The 18,979-nt window shown below is 35.4% G+C and overlaps 3 protein-coding genes across 4 annotated transcripts; all 3 read right to left on the bottom strand.

Moving 5' to 3' along the window:
- Positions 1–50: 50 nt before the first annotated feature.
- Positions 51–3,009, bottom strand: LOC115725048 (putative disease resistance RPP13-like protein 1). The gene has a single exon (XM_030654459.2). The coding sequence runs from the start codon at positions 2,842–2,844 to the stop codon at positions 253–255; it is 2,592 nt and encodes an 863-aa protein (XP_030510319.2). The 5' UTR covers positions 2,845–3,009; the 3' UTR covers positions 51–252.
- LOC133038969 (putative disease resistance RPP13-like protein 1) lies at positions 2,850–5,633 on the bottom strand. Its single transcript, XM_061117697.1, has 3 exons — positions 5,607–5,633; positions 2,928–3,465; positions 2,850–2,878 (listed from the first exon to the last, which is right to left on the bottom strand). The coding sequence occupies exons 1-3, from the start codon at positions 5,631–5,633 to the stop codon at positions 2,850–2,852; spliced, it is 594 nt and encodes a 197-aa protein (XP_060973680.1).
- A 205-nt stretch (positions 5,634–5,838) lies between these two features.
- Positions 5,839–12,325, bottom strand: LOC115725047 (putative disease resistance protein RGA3). Of its 2 annotated transcripts, XM_061116802.1 has the most exons (3): positions 12,091–12,325; positions 6,475–9,702; positions 5,839–6,388 (listed from the first exon to the last, which is right to left on the bottom strand). In XM_061116802.1, exon 2 carries the CDS (start codon positions 9,692–9,694, stop codon positions 6,500–6,502), a length of 3,195 nt encoding a protein of 1,064 aa, XP_060972785.1. In that variant the 5' UTR covers positions 9,695–9,702; positions 12,091–12,325; the 3' UTR covers positions 5,839–6,388; positions 6,475–6,499. The 2 variants fall into 2 exon arrangements, with proteins under 2 accessions (XP_060972785.1, XP_060972786.1); XM_061116803.1 differs by lacking the exon at positions 12,091–12,325 and having other exon boundaries at positions 6,475–9,839.
- Positions 12,326–18,979: the final 6,654 nt, after the last annotated feature.

Below are 18,979 nucleotides of genomic sequence, written 5' to 3'. Positions count from 1 at the left end.
GATGAAGTTTGCATTTGTAACAGTATTGAACAATAGAGAGAAGAGTAATTTCTTTTACTATTTCCATGAGTGACATATTCCTCACTTAACCACATACAAACCATAAACAAAAAGTGCAAATAGTAAACTATATAACAGATCACTCAATCATTAGCCTATGATCAATGTTAATAGAGACTGTTTATGGCAAATGACAGACAATGAGTTCAAAAGCGCCAATTAGAAACAAACTCAATCCCTCTGAAAGTTGGGCTAAAGAAAAGTTGCATGTATGTTAGGTATGTGTTGAAGATCCAATAGAGGACATTCTTCTATTGACAAAGTAGTAAGAGTGTGTGGGAGTCCTGTTGGTAAACACTCTAGTTGTTTCAAGTGATGAAGATCCAACTGTCGAAGTGAGGAGAGGTGGCAAAAACCGTTGCTGTTTAGAGTTGTAACCTTATCAAATCGACCGATAACAAGATGAGTTAAAGTAGGTGGGAACAACCAATCTTCTGGAAATGAATCTAGCACTCCTTGATATCGCCAAAGTGTTACAATAGTCAATGATGGGAGTCTTTGTAAATTCCATTTCATGCGATTCTCCATCAGCATATGGCATTCTGAGATACCTAGACGTTTCAAAGTAGAGGGCAATAATAATCCCATTTCTGAAAATGACTCCAACCTTGAACAACTATATATGCTCAATATTTCAAGAGAGGGATATGTAATGTCAATACCATTACTATTTGATGGAAATATAGTCACCAATTCATCACAATCTCGAATGATGATATGTTCCAAAGATGGAAAATTACAGATAGGTAATGCCACATTTATGTTCCCACAATGCTCTAAAAAGATTTCCTTCAAACAAGGGAAAATCTCATAGTCTGTATTGGGAAATAACGACCAATCCAATGTAGTTATTCCCACAAGCTTCAATCTTGATAAAAGTGGAAATGGATTATTATTCCAAGAAATTCCACTAAATTCAAAACGCATATCAAGACAAGAAATACGAAGATATCTCAGTGAACTTAGTAGTCGAAATGATAAAAATGACAAGCAACAATTTTCACATTCAAGATCAATTTCTTCCAAATAAGAGTAGGATGGATGTGTTACCCAACTGTCTGGTAACTTTGTGCCATTATAGCCGCGTATCTTCAGTTTCTTCAAGTTTTCATGTGGTTGGAGCGCGTTAAGTACTTCTCTTTCCTTTATTGAATCATCTGCTTTTCCATCCCATCTTAAAATAAGCTCACTCAAATTCTTTTTCTTCTTTAACTCGCCTTCCCAAACATCACCCACTTCCTCGACATATTGAAGGCCTGAAATCTTCAAGCTTCCATGCAAATTCGACTCCAACTTACCCAACTCTTTGATCCTACATCCATCATTTTCACACAAAACAAAATCACTCAATGTTTGAAGATTCATCATATTGCAAATCCTAGGTGGCATCTCTTTTAAAGGTGTTTTTCTTATCATAAGATGTCGCAGGTTGATAAGCTTAGACATGTTGGTAGGTAATTGTGTGAGTTTATAACATCTATTCAACAACAGTGTTTCCAAATTGTACAACACACAAACTGAAGCTGGCAATTCTTTGACTTTTGTGGCACATAAATCCAAGTATCTGAGATGTTTTAAATTTCCAATTGAATTAGGCAACTCTTCGATATCAGATTCTGACAAAGAAAGTTCTCTTAAGCATCCTCCATCACTTACCAAAATTTCACCTATGAATCTTGTTTGACATATTCTATATGATGTTGAGAGTGGCAAAGCCAACAGGGTACGCAAATACTTCACTCTAGCTATGTTGTCGAATTCTATTGTATCTTTTAAGTCTTTCATGTATGATAGATGTCGAGTCTTGCTACTAGGCTTGTCCAAGTCCTTACGACTATCATAAATATAACAACACTGTCCCGATACATACATAGCTAGATCATGCATAAGATCGTGCATAAAAAGAGAAAGATTCCTTGTGTTTCTTTGAAAAAATGATCTTGTTATCAAAGCATTCAAGTAATCTTTTCCAACATCTTCAATTCTTTTTCCTTTTTGAGGTTGTATAAGACCTTCTGCCATCCATATTAAGATTAGTTTTTCTCTATCAACTTCACCAAATTTGTAGTCTTTGGGAAATATCGAAAGATAGGAGAAACATGGTTTTAAATAAGGAGGCAGAAATCGGTAGCTCAACCACAAAGCTGGAATAATTTCGATGTTGTGAGAATTGGGCAACTCCCACATATCACTCTGCTGCACATGTCTCCACTGGTCAGGAGTTGACATAGATCGTAACAGTCCAGCCATCGATTTTACAGCTAAAGGAAGCCCTTTGCACTTCTTAACAATGTGTCTTCCAATTTCTTGCAACTCAGACAATATTACCTCTTTAGAGCCTACATTATCAAAAGCGTGCTCTCTAAACAACTTCCAACATTCATCATCAGACATGTTTTTAAGCTTATAAGTTTGAACATCTCTCGTCTTCATCTTCAATGCGACATCTTCATTACGTGTGGTGACAATAATCTTGCTTCCTTGGCCGCCAGATTGAAAAGAGCTCTTCAAAAGATCCCACAACTCGTAATTCTCATTCCACACATCATCATGAACAAAAAGAAATTTCTTCCCGGCCAAAGCATCCTTCAAGTCTTTTTGAATTTGATGTAGCTCTTTTGTTTCACATCTTTCTCCAGTGATCTTCTCCAAAATAAGTTTGGTTATCTTAAGAACATCAAAGTCATCAGACACAGTTACCCATACTTTCAAAGCAAAGTGTTCTTCGACAGTAACATCATAATATACGCTCTGAGCAAGAGTAGTTTTGCCAATTCCACCCATCCCAACTATAGGAATAACTGAGATGTTTGGGCTACTAGCATCATTATCACACAACAATAACTTAAGAATAGCCTCTTTATCACCATCTCTTCCATAAACTTGTGAATCATCTAACAAAGGAGCATCTGATCTATGTATAGATGTTTTTGGGTCAACCCTTTTCAAACCAAGATATTCTGTCTGTTCTAAAAGATCCTTTAGGCTATCAAGAATTTCTTCTATTTCAGATTTCACAGCATTTATGTCAAATGGATTATTAAAGACAAAGCTCAAGGGTGGCTTACTTGCTGCTGTGCTTTCGAGTTCATCCTTCTCCACATTCAGTCGCAGAGCTTCAGTGCTGATCTTGTCCATGACGTGATCTGCTTCATAAAGTACTTCCTTTAACTCGTCAAGCCAATTCCTCACGTTGTTGTCTCCAAGTTGTTTCTCCTCGGCATCATTCAACAGCGCATTAGCCGAAAGCAACACAGTCTTCAACTTTTTGAGCAGCTTCTGATTGAGTTTGTCCCCTCCAAAAAAGCAAAGGACGTCTTTGGAAGCAATCCTATCAAAGAGGACATTGATGAAACCAGAGAGAAGAGCTCCTCCCACCATTAACTCAGCCATGGTTTTCAGTTTCTGAAGAAAAACACAAGAAATGAATACACAAGAAATGAAGAATACACAGAAAATATTATTATTTATGCTAAGAATCTTTTAATGGAGTAATTGTAAATTGTATTTTTCGTTTAACTAACTATTTTTATATTTTAATTAATATTTTTGAAAGATGTTATATGCACATGGTTTTGCTTTGGTTCTTGCAAAAGTTGTTTTTTTTTTTAAAAAAAAATTCATCTTTTGTGAAAAACCAGATTCCATTCTTATTTATTTATTACTATATAATCTCTATCCTTTTTTGACAATATTATATATACACTAGGTGAATGTACGTGCCGAGCCACGTATTGCTAGTTTTATTTAAGATTTTGGTCTTTTTAAAATTTTGAATGTATTTTATTTTTAAAGATTACAAATTTTTTGTTTGAAAAAATTAAATATTTATATTTGAAATATTATTTAATAATGTATTAAAAATAATATTAGTGTAATTATAAAATTGTAAATAAATTTATTATTGGAGTAGTAGATTATTCTATTTAGTTCTTTTTTTAACATAGCATTGTAATGTAAGTTTATATCTATAAATATTTTGTAAAGTGTTAATATTATATGAACATCTCCATTTATAAAGCTAAAAAGTGGGTCAATGACAGAAGTGGTATATCTGCAATCACACAAAGATAGAAGTGGTATTTCTGCTTCCTATGCTTATCCAGAGAAAACATTAGATAACGTGAGTTAACTTTAATATATAAAGATTTTTTTAAAAAAAAAATAAATAAAAAAATTTATTAATATTCTCTCAGATAGGTTTGTTAGAGAGATATGTGGTTAAAATGTTTTTTTTTTTTAATTTAAAAAGAGATTATTAATATTTAAAAGATTGTTTAATTTTTTGGGTTTAATTATTGAATTTATTTGTTAACGGGAGATCAAACCTAATCGTTAAATTTAACAGAATATTCTTTTATTTTTAAGTATATTCTGTTAAACCAAGAAATGTCGTTAGATAGACACTTTTAATATATAAAGATATATTCATCACTTCAATGTATAGAGAAAAGTTACCAATGGTACATTACGTACTTGAGACATAAATCAACATGACTATTTCATAGAATCCTCGTAGCAATAAAATTTGTTACATGTTAAAAAGAAAACTATAAAGGCTCGTTTGGTATGTCTTATAAGAGTTGTATTGTATTAAATAATAAATAAGAGTATATGTTTGAATAAAACAATGTATTGAATTAATTATTATGGCTAAATTTTTCAATACAATATAAGTTATATTATTTAATACATAATAAATAGTGATCTGTATTAGATTGTATTATAATATTTACAAAGTGAAGTTAACCCCAATCTTCGACCCGGACCTGGGATCCAGTCCTGAATTTGGACCCGGGACCCACACCTAGACGGGAAACCCAGACCCGGTCCTGGACCTAGGACCTGACCCGTAATTTGTGTTGGGGTCGAGTGTATTGAAAATATATTGAGGAATACCTCAATATAATTTAGGAGAATTTTCATGGATGAAAGGCTTAGAGGAAACTAACACATCCAATGTTATATGAATCTAACATATTCCTCTATATAATGTTATATTAAATTAACACTTCCTATTGAATCTACTTTTATGTTTTATTCTTAGTTTTTTCTTCTCTTTCAAGATAGGAGTGATAGAAATTACTATATTGGTATATATATATAGCAAGCATAATTTCTTCTTAACTTATTGGGAGATTGAGAAGTATTGTAGACAGCTGACAAGTTAAATTGTTCCAAAACATGAATTGATTAAAAATGCAAAAACTATAGCAGAAATTGTAAACCAAATTTCTACAGTTGATATTACTTTTCAGTCTATGATAATTTTCACATTAAATCAGTAGAAATCACCAACTAATAAAGCATATAGTATTAGCTATATATAAAAAGATCAAATAAATAAAATTTTTTTATATATCTTTTTATCTTATTAGTAGGATCGGCCCTAAGGTGAGGTGAGCAAGACGTGCTTTTTAGGCCCCCAAATCCTCAAAGCCCTGAAATTATGAAAAAAATTTATTAGTATATAGATAAAATAGTAATAAGGGACCAATATTTAATTACTTCAATAACAATATTCCCAAGCTATTGGTCATCAATACCTTGAACTCAATAGGAGTGTCATCCATATTCCTAAGCTTAACCACTATATTTATAAGAGTATTGGTATTAGTTCCACCTAAAGGTGACACTTTGTTATTAGTTAGCAATATTTTTTAAAAAATTATTATTAAATTATAAGGGACTAAATACTTAATTGCACCAATATCGATATTTCTTATTTGGTCCATAAACACCTTTTTTTTTCTTATAGGAAGAGAAGAAGATCACATGTCCATGAGTGATCTCTTCCCGAGTTTATTGAAAATCCTCACTTATGGCGGAGGAATACCGTGGTAACAACAAACAACACAAAAGGAAACTAACAAAATACAAATCTCACACAACACAACAGAAATAAAGATAAACCACACAAAAAAAAAAAAAAAACAAACAAAACCCACACAACACAAATAAAATCAAAAGCGAAGGAAAATCACACACAAACCAAAGACACAAAGTGCAAATAGTACACAACTATTACACTTCATGTACAATATTATTATTCTAAGCACACCATATATAGGCTTCACACAAACTCAAGACGAAACAAATCACTCGAACATTAGCCTAACAATGTTTGTAAAGACTCTTTATGACAAATGACAGACATCGAGTAGAGGATTTTGCCAATCAAAAACGAAATCAATCTGCTTCCAACTGTCCAACTAACATAAAAGCTTCCAGAAAGTGGGACAACCGTCTAAAAGCTTCAAGAAGGCAAGATCAACATCATCAAGAGATAGAAGTTGAAGAAGCTCCTCATTTATTGTAGCTCATTGATCTAATAACATAATAGAAATTATAAGAATAACATATAACACTTAACAATTACAGAACATTTAAATTAAAATACAAAAAAAAAGTTACCTGTTGAGTAAAAGAGACTTTGTTACTAATGTATGTATATGATAGGTATGTGTTGAATCTTGGGCCAATCTTCCCCTATTCTTTCCTTGCACCTGTGGCTTAACAGAGGACAATGTTCTATCCTCAAAGTAGTAAGAGTTTGGGGCAGTCCTCCTTCTGGTAAACACTCGAGCTTGCTCAAGTAATAAAGATGCAATCGTTGAATTGAGGTGAGATGGTGAAAACCGTTGTTGTTTAGAGCTGTAAGCTTATCAAAATCGTCGATTGCCAAATGAGTTAAAGTCGGTGGGAGCAACCATTCTTCTGGAAATGAATCCACCTCTCCTTCATATCCACAAAGTGATAACTCAATCAACAATGGGAGTCTTTGTAGATTCCATTTCACGCGATTCTCCATAAGCATATCACAATTTGAGATACGTAGACGTTTTAAAGTAAAGGGCAATAATTCCATTTCTGAAAATGACTCCAACCTTGGACAAAAAGATATTTCCAATACTTCAAGGGAGGGATATGCAATGTCCATTTGAGTACTACTTGATGGAAAAATAGTCACCAATTCATAACAACCGTCAATCACAATCTTTTTCAAAGAAGGAAAATTACCCTCAGGTAGTGCCACATTTATCTTCCCACACTTTATTAAATGAAATTCCTTCAAAGCAGGGAAAATCTCACACATTTGGTCATCTGTATTGGCAACTGACCAATCCAATGTAGTTATTCCAAGAAGCTCCAATCTTGTCAAGAGTGAAAATGGCTTATTTAGATAAACCCCACGAAATTCCATACAAAAGATATGAAGATATCTTAGCGAAACTAGTTGCTGAAATGATGACAATGACAAGCAACAATTTTTACAGTCTAGATCAACTTCTTCCAAATTAGAGTAGGATGGATGTGTTACCCAATCTGGTAAGTTTGTGCTTCTATAACCTTCGATTTTGAGTTTTTTCAGATTTTCATGTGGCTGGAGTGCAATAAGTACTTCTCTTTCCTTTACCGAATCATCTGCTTCACCATTCCATCTTAAAATAAGCTCAGTCAAATTCTTTTTGTTCTTCAAGTTTCCTTCCAAAACATCACTCACTTCCTTAACATGTACAAGGCCTGAAATCTGCAAGCTTCCACGTAAATTCTCCAACTTACCCAGCTCTTTGATCCTAGATCCGTCATTTTCACACAAAACAAAATCACTCAATGTCTCAAGATTCATCATATCACAAATCCTTGGTGGCATCTCTTTCAAACAAGTGCCTCTCATCATTAAATGGCGCAAATTAATTAACTTTGAAATGTTGGTAGGTAATTGTGTAAGTTCGTAGCACATGTTCAACAATAGCGTTTCCAAATTGTACAACACACAAATTGAAGCAGGCAATTCTTTGATTGGTGTGTTGCTTACATCCAAATACCTGAGATGTTTCAAATTTCCAATCTTATCAGGCAACTCTGTAGTATGAGATTCTGACAAAGAAAGTGCCCTTAAGCATCCTCCATCCTTCAACAACATGATTTCATCTGTTAATCTTGTTTTAGTTGGAGAGAATATATTTGACAATGGTAAAGCCAAATAGCTACGCAAGTTTGAATAAAAGTCGTTTTCATCGTCAAATTCTGTTGTATTTTCTAAGTCTTTCATGTATGATAGATGGCGAGTCTTGCTACTAGGCTTGTGCAAGACCTTACAACTATCATAAATGAAACAACATTTACTTGACACATACATAGCTAGATCATGCATCAGATCATGCATTGAAAGAGAAAGATCCCTTGTGTTTCTTTGAAAAAATGATCTTGCTATTAAAGCATTCAAATAGTCTTCTCCAACATCTTCAATTCTTTTTCCTTTTTGAGGTTGCAAAAGACCTTCTGCCATCCATATTAAGATTAGTTTTTCTCTATCATCATCACCAAAATTGTAGTCTTTGGGAAATATTGAAAGATAGGAAAAGCATGGCTTTAAATAAGGAGGCAGAAATCGGTAACTCAACCACAAGGCTGGAATAATTTCGATGTTGTGAGAATTAGGCAACTCCCACACATCATTATGCAGTACGTGTCTCCACTCGTCAGGAGTTGACATAGATCGTAGAAGTCCAGCCATTGATTTAACAGCTAAGGGAAGGCCCTTGCACTTCTTAACAATTTGTTTTCCGATTTCTTGCAACTCAGAAAATACAATAGCATCGGTGTCTACATGATCAAAGGCATGCTCTGCAAAAACCTTCCAACATTCATCATCAGTCATGTTTTTAAGCTTGTAATAAGTTCGAACATCTCTCGTCTTCATTTTCAGTGCGACATCTTCATTACGTGTGGTGACAATAATCTTGCTTCCTCGTGCACCAGATTGAAAAGAGCTTTTCAAAAGATCCCACAACTCGTAATTCTCATTCCAGACATCATCGTGAACGAAAAGAAATTTCTTCCCAGCCAAAGCATCCTTCAAATCTTTCTGAATTTGATGTAGCTCGTTTGTTTCGCATTTTTTTCCAACGATCTTCTCCAAAATAACTTTTGTTATTTTAAGAACATCAAAATCATCAGATACAGTTACCCATACTTTCAAGTCAAAGTGTTCTTGAACATTGGCATCGTAATACACATTCTGAGCAAGAGTAGTTTTACCGATTCCACCCATCCCTACTATGGGAATAACCGAAATCTTTTCGACGACATCATCATGATCACACAACAATAGCTTAAGAATAGCCTGTTTATCATCCTCTCTTCCATAAACTTGAGAATCATCTAACAAAGGGGCATGTGGTCTGTGTAAAGTTGTTTTGTGGTCAACATTTTTCAAACCAAGATGTTCTGACTGTTTTAAAATATCCTCTAGAGTTTTAAGGATATCTTCTATCTTAGATTTCACTTGAATGTGGAAGAGGTTACTTGGTGTGCTTTTGAGGTCATCTTTCTCCACCCTGAGTCGCAGAGTTTCACTACTGATCTTGTCCATCACGTGATGTGCTTCATAGATTAATTCTTTAAGCGCATCAAGCCAATTCCTTACGTTATTGTCTCGAAGTTGTTTCTCCTCAGCATCGTTGAGCAGTGCATTAGCCGATAGCAACATAGTCTTCAACTCTTTGAGCAACTTTTGACTGAGTTCATTTCCTCGAAAGAAGTTAATAACCTCTTTGGTAGCAAGCCTATCAAATAGGACATTGGTGAAACTAGAGAGAAGAGCTCCTTCAACCATTAAGTTGGCCATACTTTTTGCTTTTGAGAAAGAGAGATAAGAGAGAGAGAGGAAAATGGATCAGAGAGAGAGAGAGACAAGTGCTATATATTTTTCTATTTTGTAAGAAAAAGTGATCCATTAATTTACAGAAAAATTCTACAATGTACTTTTTCGATGCGCCCTTATCTGTTTTGGTATTTAGAAAAAAAATTAATTTGATTTTTTCTTTTTTTCTATTTATGATCGTATACGTTGTAGTTATTTAAAATATTTTTTTTAAAATTTTGAGAAATTCAAAAAAATTTAACACGCTGAAAATAGAGTTTAAAGAGTCTGTTGCACGTGTGTGAAATAAACAGTTTGAACATCTATATTGTAAATTATTTTAAATTTCACAAAATTTTATAGGATATCTAATTTCCACTGACATGAAAGATAACTAATCAAGTAATCACTTAATTTAACATTTTTTTTCAATATATATATGAAAATAATATTATTGCATACAAAATATATAAAAAAAATCTTTAAATGTAAAAATATAAAAATTTTATAAAAAAATAATGAATTATGTAATTATCTCAATTATTTTTTAATATTATGAAAATAATATTATTGCATACAAAATAATATAATATAATTTAAAAGACTAAATTATAATTTAATTTTAATAAATAATTTCTACATAATTTTAAGAACTATATATATATGTATATAGTGTTGCTTATCTGTTATTTTAGAACAATGATGTTTTAATGTTGTTGTTATAGTAACGTGAAAGTAATATTTTTTTAAAACAAAAATATAAGTGAAAATCTATATAAAAAAAGATAAAAAAATAATTGATGAAAATGTAAATAAAAAAAAAAGTCCTTAAAAAAAGAGTAGAGTTTTCATTTTTACAGGTTTAAAGGTATAAGTTTGAAAAAAAAAAAAATTATCTTATGGAAAAATTTTAAGAAAAGTTGAGAAATATTTTTCCCATATTTTTTTTTAACTTTCTCTTATATATTTTTATATATATAAATATATATATATATTGAAAAAAATCTTATATTTGCACAAATAGTATAAAATTTCATAAAATTTATAATTTTCTCAAAATTTGTAAAAAATATTAAAAAAATTATGTTTTTACGTATATTGCGTAAATTTCTTATTATTTTTGGACATATAAAAATGAATTAACATTATTAAGTTAAAAATGATAATTTACAACCAAACTCCTTAAATTTTTTAGTTTAGCATGATCAACTCTCATTACTGAATTTTTAGGAGTAAAACTCTCCAAAATACAATTCCGTTTTGATCTTCACTATTTCGTCACTTTGATTTGTTAAGTGCTAAGGTAGACTGCCACGATGTACAGAAGTGTACCCGTGCTAAATTATTATTGGTCCACCTAATATTAATAATATTATAAAAATAATTTAATTTTTTTTTAAATCAAAAAAGAAAAATTCTCTTTTTTTTTTTCTTCTTCTTCTTCTTGGAAATCAAACCCCAACCTAGAGCATTGTCGTGCGTGGTGGTCGTCTTTGATCAAAAGTGGTGCATGGAAAAGCGAACCATGGGATCTGGAAGCTCTCGACACAAGGAAGCTAGAAACGAGATTCTTCTAGCTTATTGACAACCAAAGAGGCCAAATCGAAGCCAAAAAGCTTTAGCCTCATCGATAGAAAAATTGAGAAATAGAGAGAGACAGACTCAGGGGATCACTGGGTTTAGGTTTCTAGGCTTCGAGATCAGGTTTCTGTGGTCCTTTTAGACCATCAGCGACCATGGACGGCCGTCGTGGCAAGGTCATGGTTGAGTCGAGAACAGAAGAGAAGGAGCAGGAGAGAGATGGTGAGGAAGGAAGAGAAAGAGAGGCTGGGGCCCGGGGTTCTCGGGCTTGGGAGAATGGATATGAGGTATGACTTGAGAGATGGTCAGAGCACCGTGCTCCTGGTCGGACTTCGACGCCGCACCAAGCAAAGAGAAAGAGATAAGGAGAAAGAAGAAAGAAAGAAAAAGGATACAAGGATAAAAAATAATTAATATTTAAATCATTTTTTTAATATTTATATAATTAATAGGTGGACAAATGAAATTTTTTTACATGTATACTTTTGTACACCGTGGCAGTTAATCTTGACACTTAACAAACTAAAGTGGACAAAATAGTGATCAAAACAAAACTAGAGTTTGATGAGTTCTACCCCAAAAATTAAGTAATGGGGTTAATCGTAATAAACTCAAAAAATTAAGAAATTTAATCACAAATTAAACTTATTTAAAATGATGACTATATCAAAGTTAATGAAGAAAAACATTAAACATTATGATCTGAGTTGTAATGTACATTGATAAACTATATATATAATATACTAAATATATAATTAATAATATTGAACAAGAAATAAAGAACTTGATCAAATAATTACCTTATTAATTTGTTATAGTGAAATATCTTTGAACGTATTGATGAAGACTCCAAATGAAGAAGCAAGCTATGAACACAAAAAATTGCAACATTATTATTAGATTATAAATAGAAAAATTAATTATTCATATATTTAAAAATTAAAAAGAGAAAGATAATATATTGACAAACCAGATTAATCAATTGTATGCAACAACCAAAATCTTTGAACTACAAAACCCAAAAGATAACATATATATATATCATTATTTATTTTACTGTGTAGTAAAAAATATATATATAAACTCGAAAAAAAAAATATACTTGTCTTGCTGTTGTAAAAGAAGAAAAGAATGATTCTTTTTTTTTTTACTTTCTTTTTTTCTGAATGAATCTATTTTCTTTTTCTTTAGTAAAATTAAATCTATTTTCTTTTCTTTAGTGAAATTAAGGTACCTATTATTTATGAAAGTCCTAATTTCTACCAGTTCATATTGATGATTCTTAGCAGATTAATTCTATGTTATGAATTAGAAATTAAAAACAATGAACACAGAATTTACAAGCTTCCTCTGCATTGGAAACGCATTCCAACCGAGTAGTGCTTGGGTTCCCTTGAACCGGGTACAGTAACTTTCACTAAACAATCAATTCAATTACAATATCCAGTTCTGATTCATCAAATCAAACAAAGTAATCTAAATTGACTTTTATACAAAGTTACCTAATGCTTGAACAACCTCAAGCTTTGAGATCTAAACACATTTAGATCTCAAACACAAGAAACACACAGCTGAACAACCTTCAGCAAAGAATCTGAACTCCCTTCAGATCAAGCAGATTTGAACTTCATCTTCAACCTCAGGAAGATCTCTCGAACTTCAATCTGCACAAACAAGAACAAAAACAGAAGATATGTTGCCCTAGCAGAGCAAGAATCAAGAAGAAGATTCTAACAGAAGAGAGTTAGTTAGAACAACGGTTTTGGTCGAATTTATATACTGAAGATAATAAACCAGACTAACTAACCAACCAGCAAAGTACAGCTGGCACACTCTAACAAACTAGCAGAAAGCTGACATGGCACTAAAATGATATTAGTGAAAAACAGATGCAACTAACTGCAGAACAGATGTTAGAGACAACAAATACTGAACAAAAGCAATATCTAATTTGCCACACAAAACATGACACTTACAATCTCCCCCTTGGCAAATTATGATCAACGACAAACCATATTGAAATCATCAACAGTTTAGACATACGCAATATTAAACCACAGTCAGTATCCACAATATTAACATACACCCCAAAAAAAACTGTGTACAATGTTTATATCAAAAGGTAAGAACAAAGTTTATATCAAAAGGTAAAATAACTCCCCCTCGATGATCATAATCAATCACTGCTGGAATATGAGACCAGAGGAGCACCAAGAATCCTTGAGTCACCACCATCTGGAGCAGAGACCGGAGCCACATTGGAAGGCTCCCCACGAGCAGTACCGCCACATTTGAGGGCTCCCCCTGGACTACGGCAGTGTGTGACGACTCCCCCTGAATACCAGTCCCAATATCCTCGCCTTGTTGAAACCAGGAATCAATCTCTTTGTCAATGCCAGCTGATGAAGAGACACCCTGAGCACCATGAACAACAGCAGAGAAAGGGACGGGAGTGGCTGCAGACATTTGTGGCTGACTTTGTCCAGCAGATGGGTCTATGGCGGCAGTAGATGGAGAGAGACCAGGAGCAGGCTGATGCTGGTCAGATTCATCTGCAGAAGAGCTAGACACAGTCCCCTGAGTATGAACAGCTGGAGAAGCTTCAGATTCCTTGAGTACATTGGCCATAGCAGTGAGAACATCAATGACCGATTTTTCAAAGCGACGTTGCCTGAGTTGGTCACGAGCATAGGAGGTGGCCAGATCAGTGACTGTGGCGAGCAACTGAGAATGCCAATTAGTGGAAGCAGCCCCATCTCGTGAAGAGGAAGGGACAGTTGTTGCAGCAGGTGAATCTTCCATTAGTGAAGCCCCAACAGCAGACACATCCATGACTGATAGTGGAAGTGGTTTGCTATGCACAGGAGTAAAGGATTTACCAATGGATGGAACCGGAAGAAGTTTGTCTTGCTCATAAACAACTGGAGAACCTCTTTTAACCACTCTGTTGATCAAGCTGGGATAAGGTAGGGTATGTTTGATACTTTTGGCAGAGGCAGAACTCATAATCCGATCATACATGAGTGTTGGAAGATCAATGCTGACCCCAGTACCTAAGGCATACAGAAATCTAGCTGTATTGTAGTTGATTGTGGAAATGTGAGAATTGGCCCACCAGTTAGACATGGCTATTTTATGAAGGATCCTGTAAAACTCGGAGAGAACCGTGACAGGTAACTCCTTCCCATTCCATACAAAATTAGGATTGCCAGTAATCTCAGCTCCTACAACCTTAAACTCTGGTTTATATTCATCATTAAATGTGGGATGGGTGATGGTTTTGATTTTCAGTACACAACTAATGGTGGAAGGAGCAAACCGAAACCTATTCCCTCTAATATAAGCTAGATAAAGGAACTGACTCTTCCTATTTAGAATGCTTTCATCAAGGTTGGCATAAAACTCTCTCACCAGATTTTCATTTGGGGGTTGGAGATGAGTAACAGACAATGACCACCCACGAGACTCAATTAACTCCTTAATTCTAGAAAAATGCTTGAGCTTAACACGGTATTCAGGCCACAATGGGCGACGACATACATTTTCTTGAAATCTAAGCAGTTTATCATTAGAGTAAAATGGTGCATTGGACAGATTTTGCTCAGACACACTAGGTTCAGGAATTTTGGATTTCTTAGGCACTGACGAAGGAGTTGCATCGGAGGAAACATGTTTCCTTTTTGAGTGAGACTTTGGCAAAGGGGGCGGAGACGAGTCAGACTCAGTGGGAGGCATGGGGGAAGTGGTGGAGGAGGGGGGAGCCTTAGTCGAGGCAAAGGGAATGGACATTGACCTAGTAAACCTTCTCGAAAGACTTACAGAGGAAGAAGGCTTACCTGGGATTGGTGTGCATGGAGGCGATTCTGACCTAGTGGGAGACGAGTGTGGTTGTACCGGTGGTGAGAGAGACGACGAGCCATCGCCAGTTAACGCAGACGTTTTCACGAGACGCCCTGCCTTTTTGCCCATTGTTGCACAGCCAAGACACCCCAGAAACAGTAAACTCCACAGAGAAGTTGAACTGAGCTTAAGAAGATGAATAGTTTGAGTTGACAAGTTTGGTGAAAGCAAATGATGGTAAAAACAGATATTTATTACCATTTATGGAAAAAGACCAAACTGCCCTGATCATTATATAGAATGAAGCCCAAGCCCATTAACAAAAGAAAAAAAAGAACAGCCCAACTCGAGATAGGCAATACGTACCAAAAAAAACGACGTAGAGAAAAAAAATTGTGAAAATTACCACATGTGAAAACAGACACTCAATTTTTTAAAAAAATATAGCTCTTCAGAAACAAACACCCATGCTTTGAAAGACAATCTGTGAAAAGAACACCTACACAGGACAACAGCACTTAGAGCACAGGTAAGTTAGTCAATAAGATTTGAGAACAACAGGGATCAATATCATATGTATGAGAGGATAACAATTGACATATGAGCAAGGATGAATCACCCAACTACCATTTGTGTGTGAAGTGACCTCATGTGAAGCACCAAGAAGTTGATCAAGGCACTTCACTCATCTCAAACAAGACACTCAAAAGAAAAGAGAGTGGACTTGCCCCAGTTTTTTGTTTATTTTTTTTAAAAAATTTCTGTCCCTTTTTCTCATGATTGATAGACACACACACTCTGGGTTTTGCCAACCAGTTGAGGCTTTCACTCTTTCAGGGAGATGTAGCCGTCATCCTTTAAATTTTTCTCTGAGAGTGACTCGAAAAGGAGCAAACTTTCCTAGGCACTCAAAGGTACAAGGATAGCTCTTCCCATTTCATCCAAGAAAGGTAGCCTTTGCAACTGGGGTAGTGAATGATTCTTCCCTAGACACAGCCAATTAATAATCCAAACACCATGTGAACTCCCTAGACTTAGAATATTGACCAACTTACCATAGCCAGAGGTTGTTGACTCATGTAAGATGCAACTTCCACAAGATCAGATAGTGCAAACTCCAATGGAGTTGCGAAGATGAGCAAAGGTGTGAGCATCCAGAGCCTTGGTGAATAAATCAGCAAGTTGAGCACCTGTGGACACATGAGTAATAGTCAACAATTTAGATTCAACCATATGTCGAATGAAATGATAACGTATGTCTATATGTTTTGTACGTGAGTGCTGAACTGGGTTTTTAGAAATGTTAATGGCACTTGTACTATCACAATATAGGACCAATGAGTTCTGTGGAAACCCATAATCAGTAACCATTTTATTAAGCCAGATCAGTTGAGTACAACAGCTTCCAGCTGCGATATACTCAGCTTCTGCAGTGGAGAGGGAAATGGAGTTTTGTTTTTTGCTTAACCATGATACAAGGTTATTTCCCAAGTAAAAACACCCTCCCGACGTACTTTTCCTATCATCTAAGCTCCCAGCCCAATCGGAGTCACTGTAACCAACAATGGACATGTTGGTATCTCTGGAGTACCACAAGCCAAACTCTGAAGTTCCAGATAGGTATTTAAAGATACGCTTAACAGCAGATGATGAGATCGTTTGGGATTAGCTTGATAACGAGCACACAAGCCTACACTAAAGCAAATGTCAGGTCTACTGGCTGTCAAATATAGAAGACTACCTATCATTCCTCTATATAGGGTGGGATCAACAGACTCACCAGACTCATCTCGGCTAAGTTTGGTAGTAGTACTTAAAGGGGTAGGGGCATGTTTAGTGTGATCTAAGCCAAACTTCTCAAGCATTTTTCTAACATATTTGGACTGTGAGATAAAAATACCTTGATCAGTTTGCTTAATCTGTAGACCTAAAAAGAAACTCAGATCCCCTATAAGACTCATTTCAAATTCACTAGTCATGAGATCAACAAATTTGACAACTTCCTTTTCACAAGTAGACCCAAAAATGATGTCATCAACATAAATTTGAGCTACAAAAATACCTGGTTGCAAGAGCTTAATAAAAAGAGTGTTATCAGCAGTACCTCTGGCAAACCCATTTGCAAGAAGGAAGGAGGTTAACCTGTCATACCATGCTCTAGGAGCTTGTTTAAGCCCATATAGAGCTTTCTTGAGTTTATAGACATGCTCTGGGAACTTCGGGTCTTCAAATCCTTTGGGCTGTTTCACATAGACCTCCTCCTGTAGGACTCCATTGAGAAAGGCACTTTTGACATCCATTTGGTGAAGTTTGAATTTCAAGAAGCATGCCACAGCTAACAGTAACCGAATAGACTCAAGTCTAGCCACGGGTGCAAAAGTTTCTTCAAAATCAACCCCTTCCACTTGATTGTAGCCTTGAGCAACTAACCTGGCCTTATTTCGAACCACTGTCCCGAACTCATCAGATTTGTTCTTGAAGAGCCATTTGGTTCCTATAATGTTTACACCATCAGGTTTAGGAACTAGGATCCACACTCGGTTTCTTTTGAACTGCCCCATTTCATCCTGCATTGCATTGTTCCAGAATTCATCCAGGAGAGCCTCAGTTACATTTTGAGGTTCTACCAGAGACACATAGCAAGCAAATGCAATAACATTTAGCACCTTGCGACGAGTGACCATAGTTGCATTTGGGTCCCCAATGACAATTGTGGGAGGATGAGCTTTTTGAATCCAAGACGGGGGACCCTTCTTATATAATCGAGAGTGAGGTGAGGACATTGCATCCTTCTTTGATGGGGTGAGTCTTTGAGATGGCGTCATCTCCCATAGAATCAACAGATGAGGTACCATCATTTGCAGATGAGACTGGTTGGCTGTCAGATGGTGTTATCTCTGGTGTTTCTTGATTAAGTGTAACCAGAGGGAGTGATGGGATACATGGGTCATGGGAATCGTCCTCTCCAGATCCAACCCCATTGTCTGACACCTCCAAGTCGTCAAACTTTACATTCATTGACTCCATGACTGTAAAAGTTCGTTTGTTGTACACCCTATACGCACGGCTGTTAGTCGAGTATCCAAGGAAAATTCCTTCATCACTCCGAGCATCAAATTTTCCAAGATGATCACGATCATTGAGTATGTAACAGGTACACCCAAATATATGTACATGGCTCAGATTAGGAGTCTTGCCTTTCCACAGTTCGTATGGAGTTTGAGATGCACCAGTTCGCAGATGAACTCGATTACATATATAACATGCAGTATTCACAGCTTCGGCCCAAAACCGGATAGCCACACCCTTTGCACACAGCATGACCCGAGCCATCTCCTGAAGAGTTCTATTTTTGCGTTCTACAATCCCATTCTGCTGTGGAGTCTTAGGTGCAGAGAACTCATGGCTAATACCCATTTTATTACAGAATTGAGCAAATATGTCGTTTTCAAATTCCTTCCCATGATCGCTTCTGACCCGATAAACCTTTCCAATGGTGACACCCTTTTCATTTTGCAGCTGCAGACACAGAGAGGAGAAGGCTCCAAAGGTATCAGATTTTTCTTTGAGGAAGTTCACCCAAGTGTATCTTGAGAAGTCATCTACACACACCATCACATACCGTTTCCCCGCAATGCTTGCAGTTTGCATTGGACCCATTAGATCAACATGAACTAATTCCAGTACTTTGGAAGTAAGGAGGGCATTTATAGGAGGATGAGAGGACTTAATTTTTTTACCTTGTTGGCATGGACCACACACCCTATCTCTTCCCAATCTGAATTCAGGAATCCCACGGACAGCTTTGATGGAGACAATCTTCTTTAAGTCTCTGTAGTTTAGGTGCCC

The sequence above is a fragment of the Cannabis sativa genome, chromosome 6 (genome assembly GCF_029168945.1).
Source record: "Cannabis sativa cultivar Pink pepper isolate KNU-18-1 chromosome 6, ASM2916894v1, whole genome shotgun sequence".
Classification (NCBI taxonomy): Eukaryota; Viridiplantae; Streptophyta; class Magnoliopsida; order Rosales; family Cannabaceae; genus Cannabis; species Cannabis sativa.
Note: the sequence above shows the minus strand (reverse complement) of the source record. Positions and strands in the feature narration are given on the sequence as shown.

Coding starts and splice junctions, on each gene's coding strand:
- LOC115725048 (XM_030654459.2), bottom strand. CDS start 2,844: ATGGGTGGAATTGGCAAAACTACTCTTGCTCAGAGCGTATATTATGAT.
- LOC133038969 (XM_061117697.1), bottom strand. CDS start 5,633: ATGGATGACACTCCTATTGAGTTCAAG. Junction 3,466..5,606: donor ACACTCCTATTGAGTTCAAG/GTATTGATGACC, acceptor GTTTTTCTTCAG/AAACTGAAAACCATGGCTGA. Junction 2,879..2,927: donor ACAAGTTTATGGAAGAGATG/GTGATAAAGAGG, acceptor TAATGATGCTAG/TAGCCCAAACATCTCAGTTA.
- LOC115725047 (XM_061116802.1), bottom strand. CDS start 9,694: ATGGCCAACTTAATGGTTGAAGGAGCTCTTCTCTCTAGTTTCACCAAT.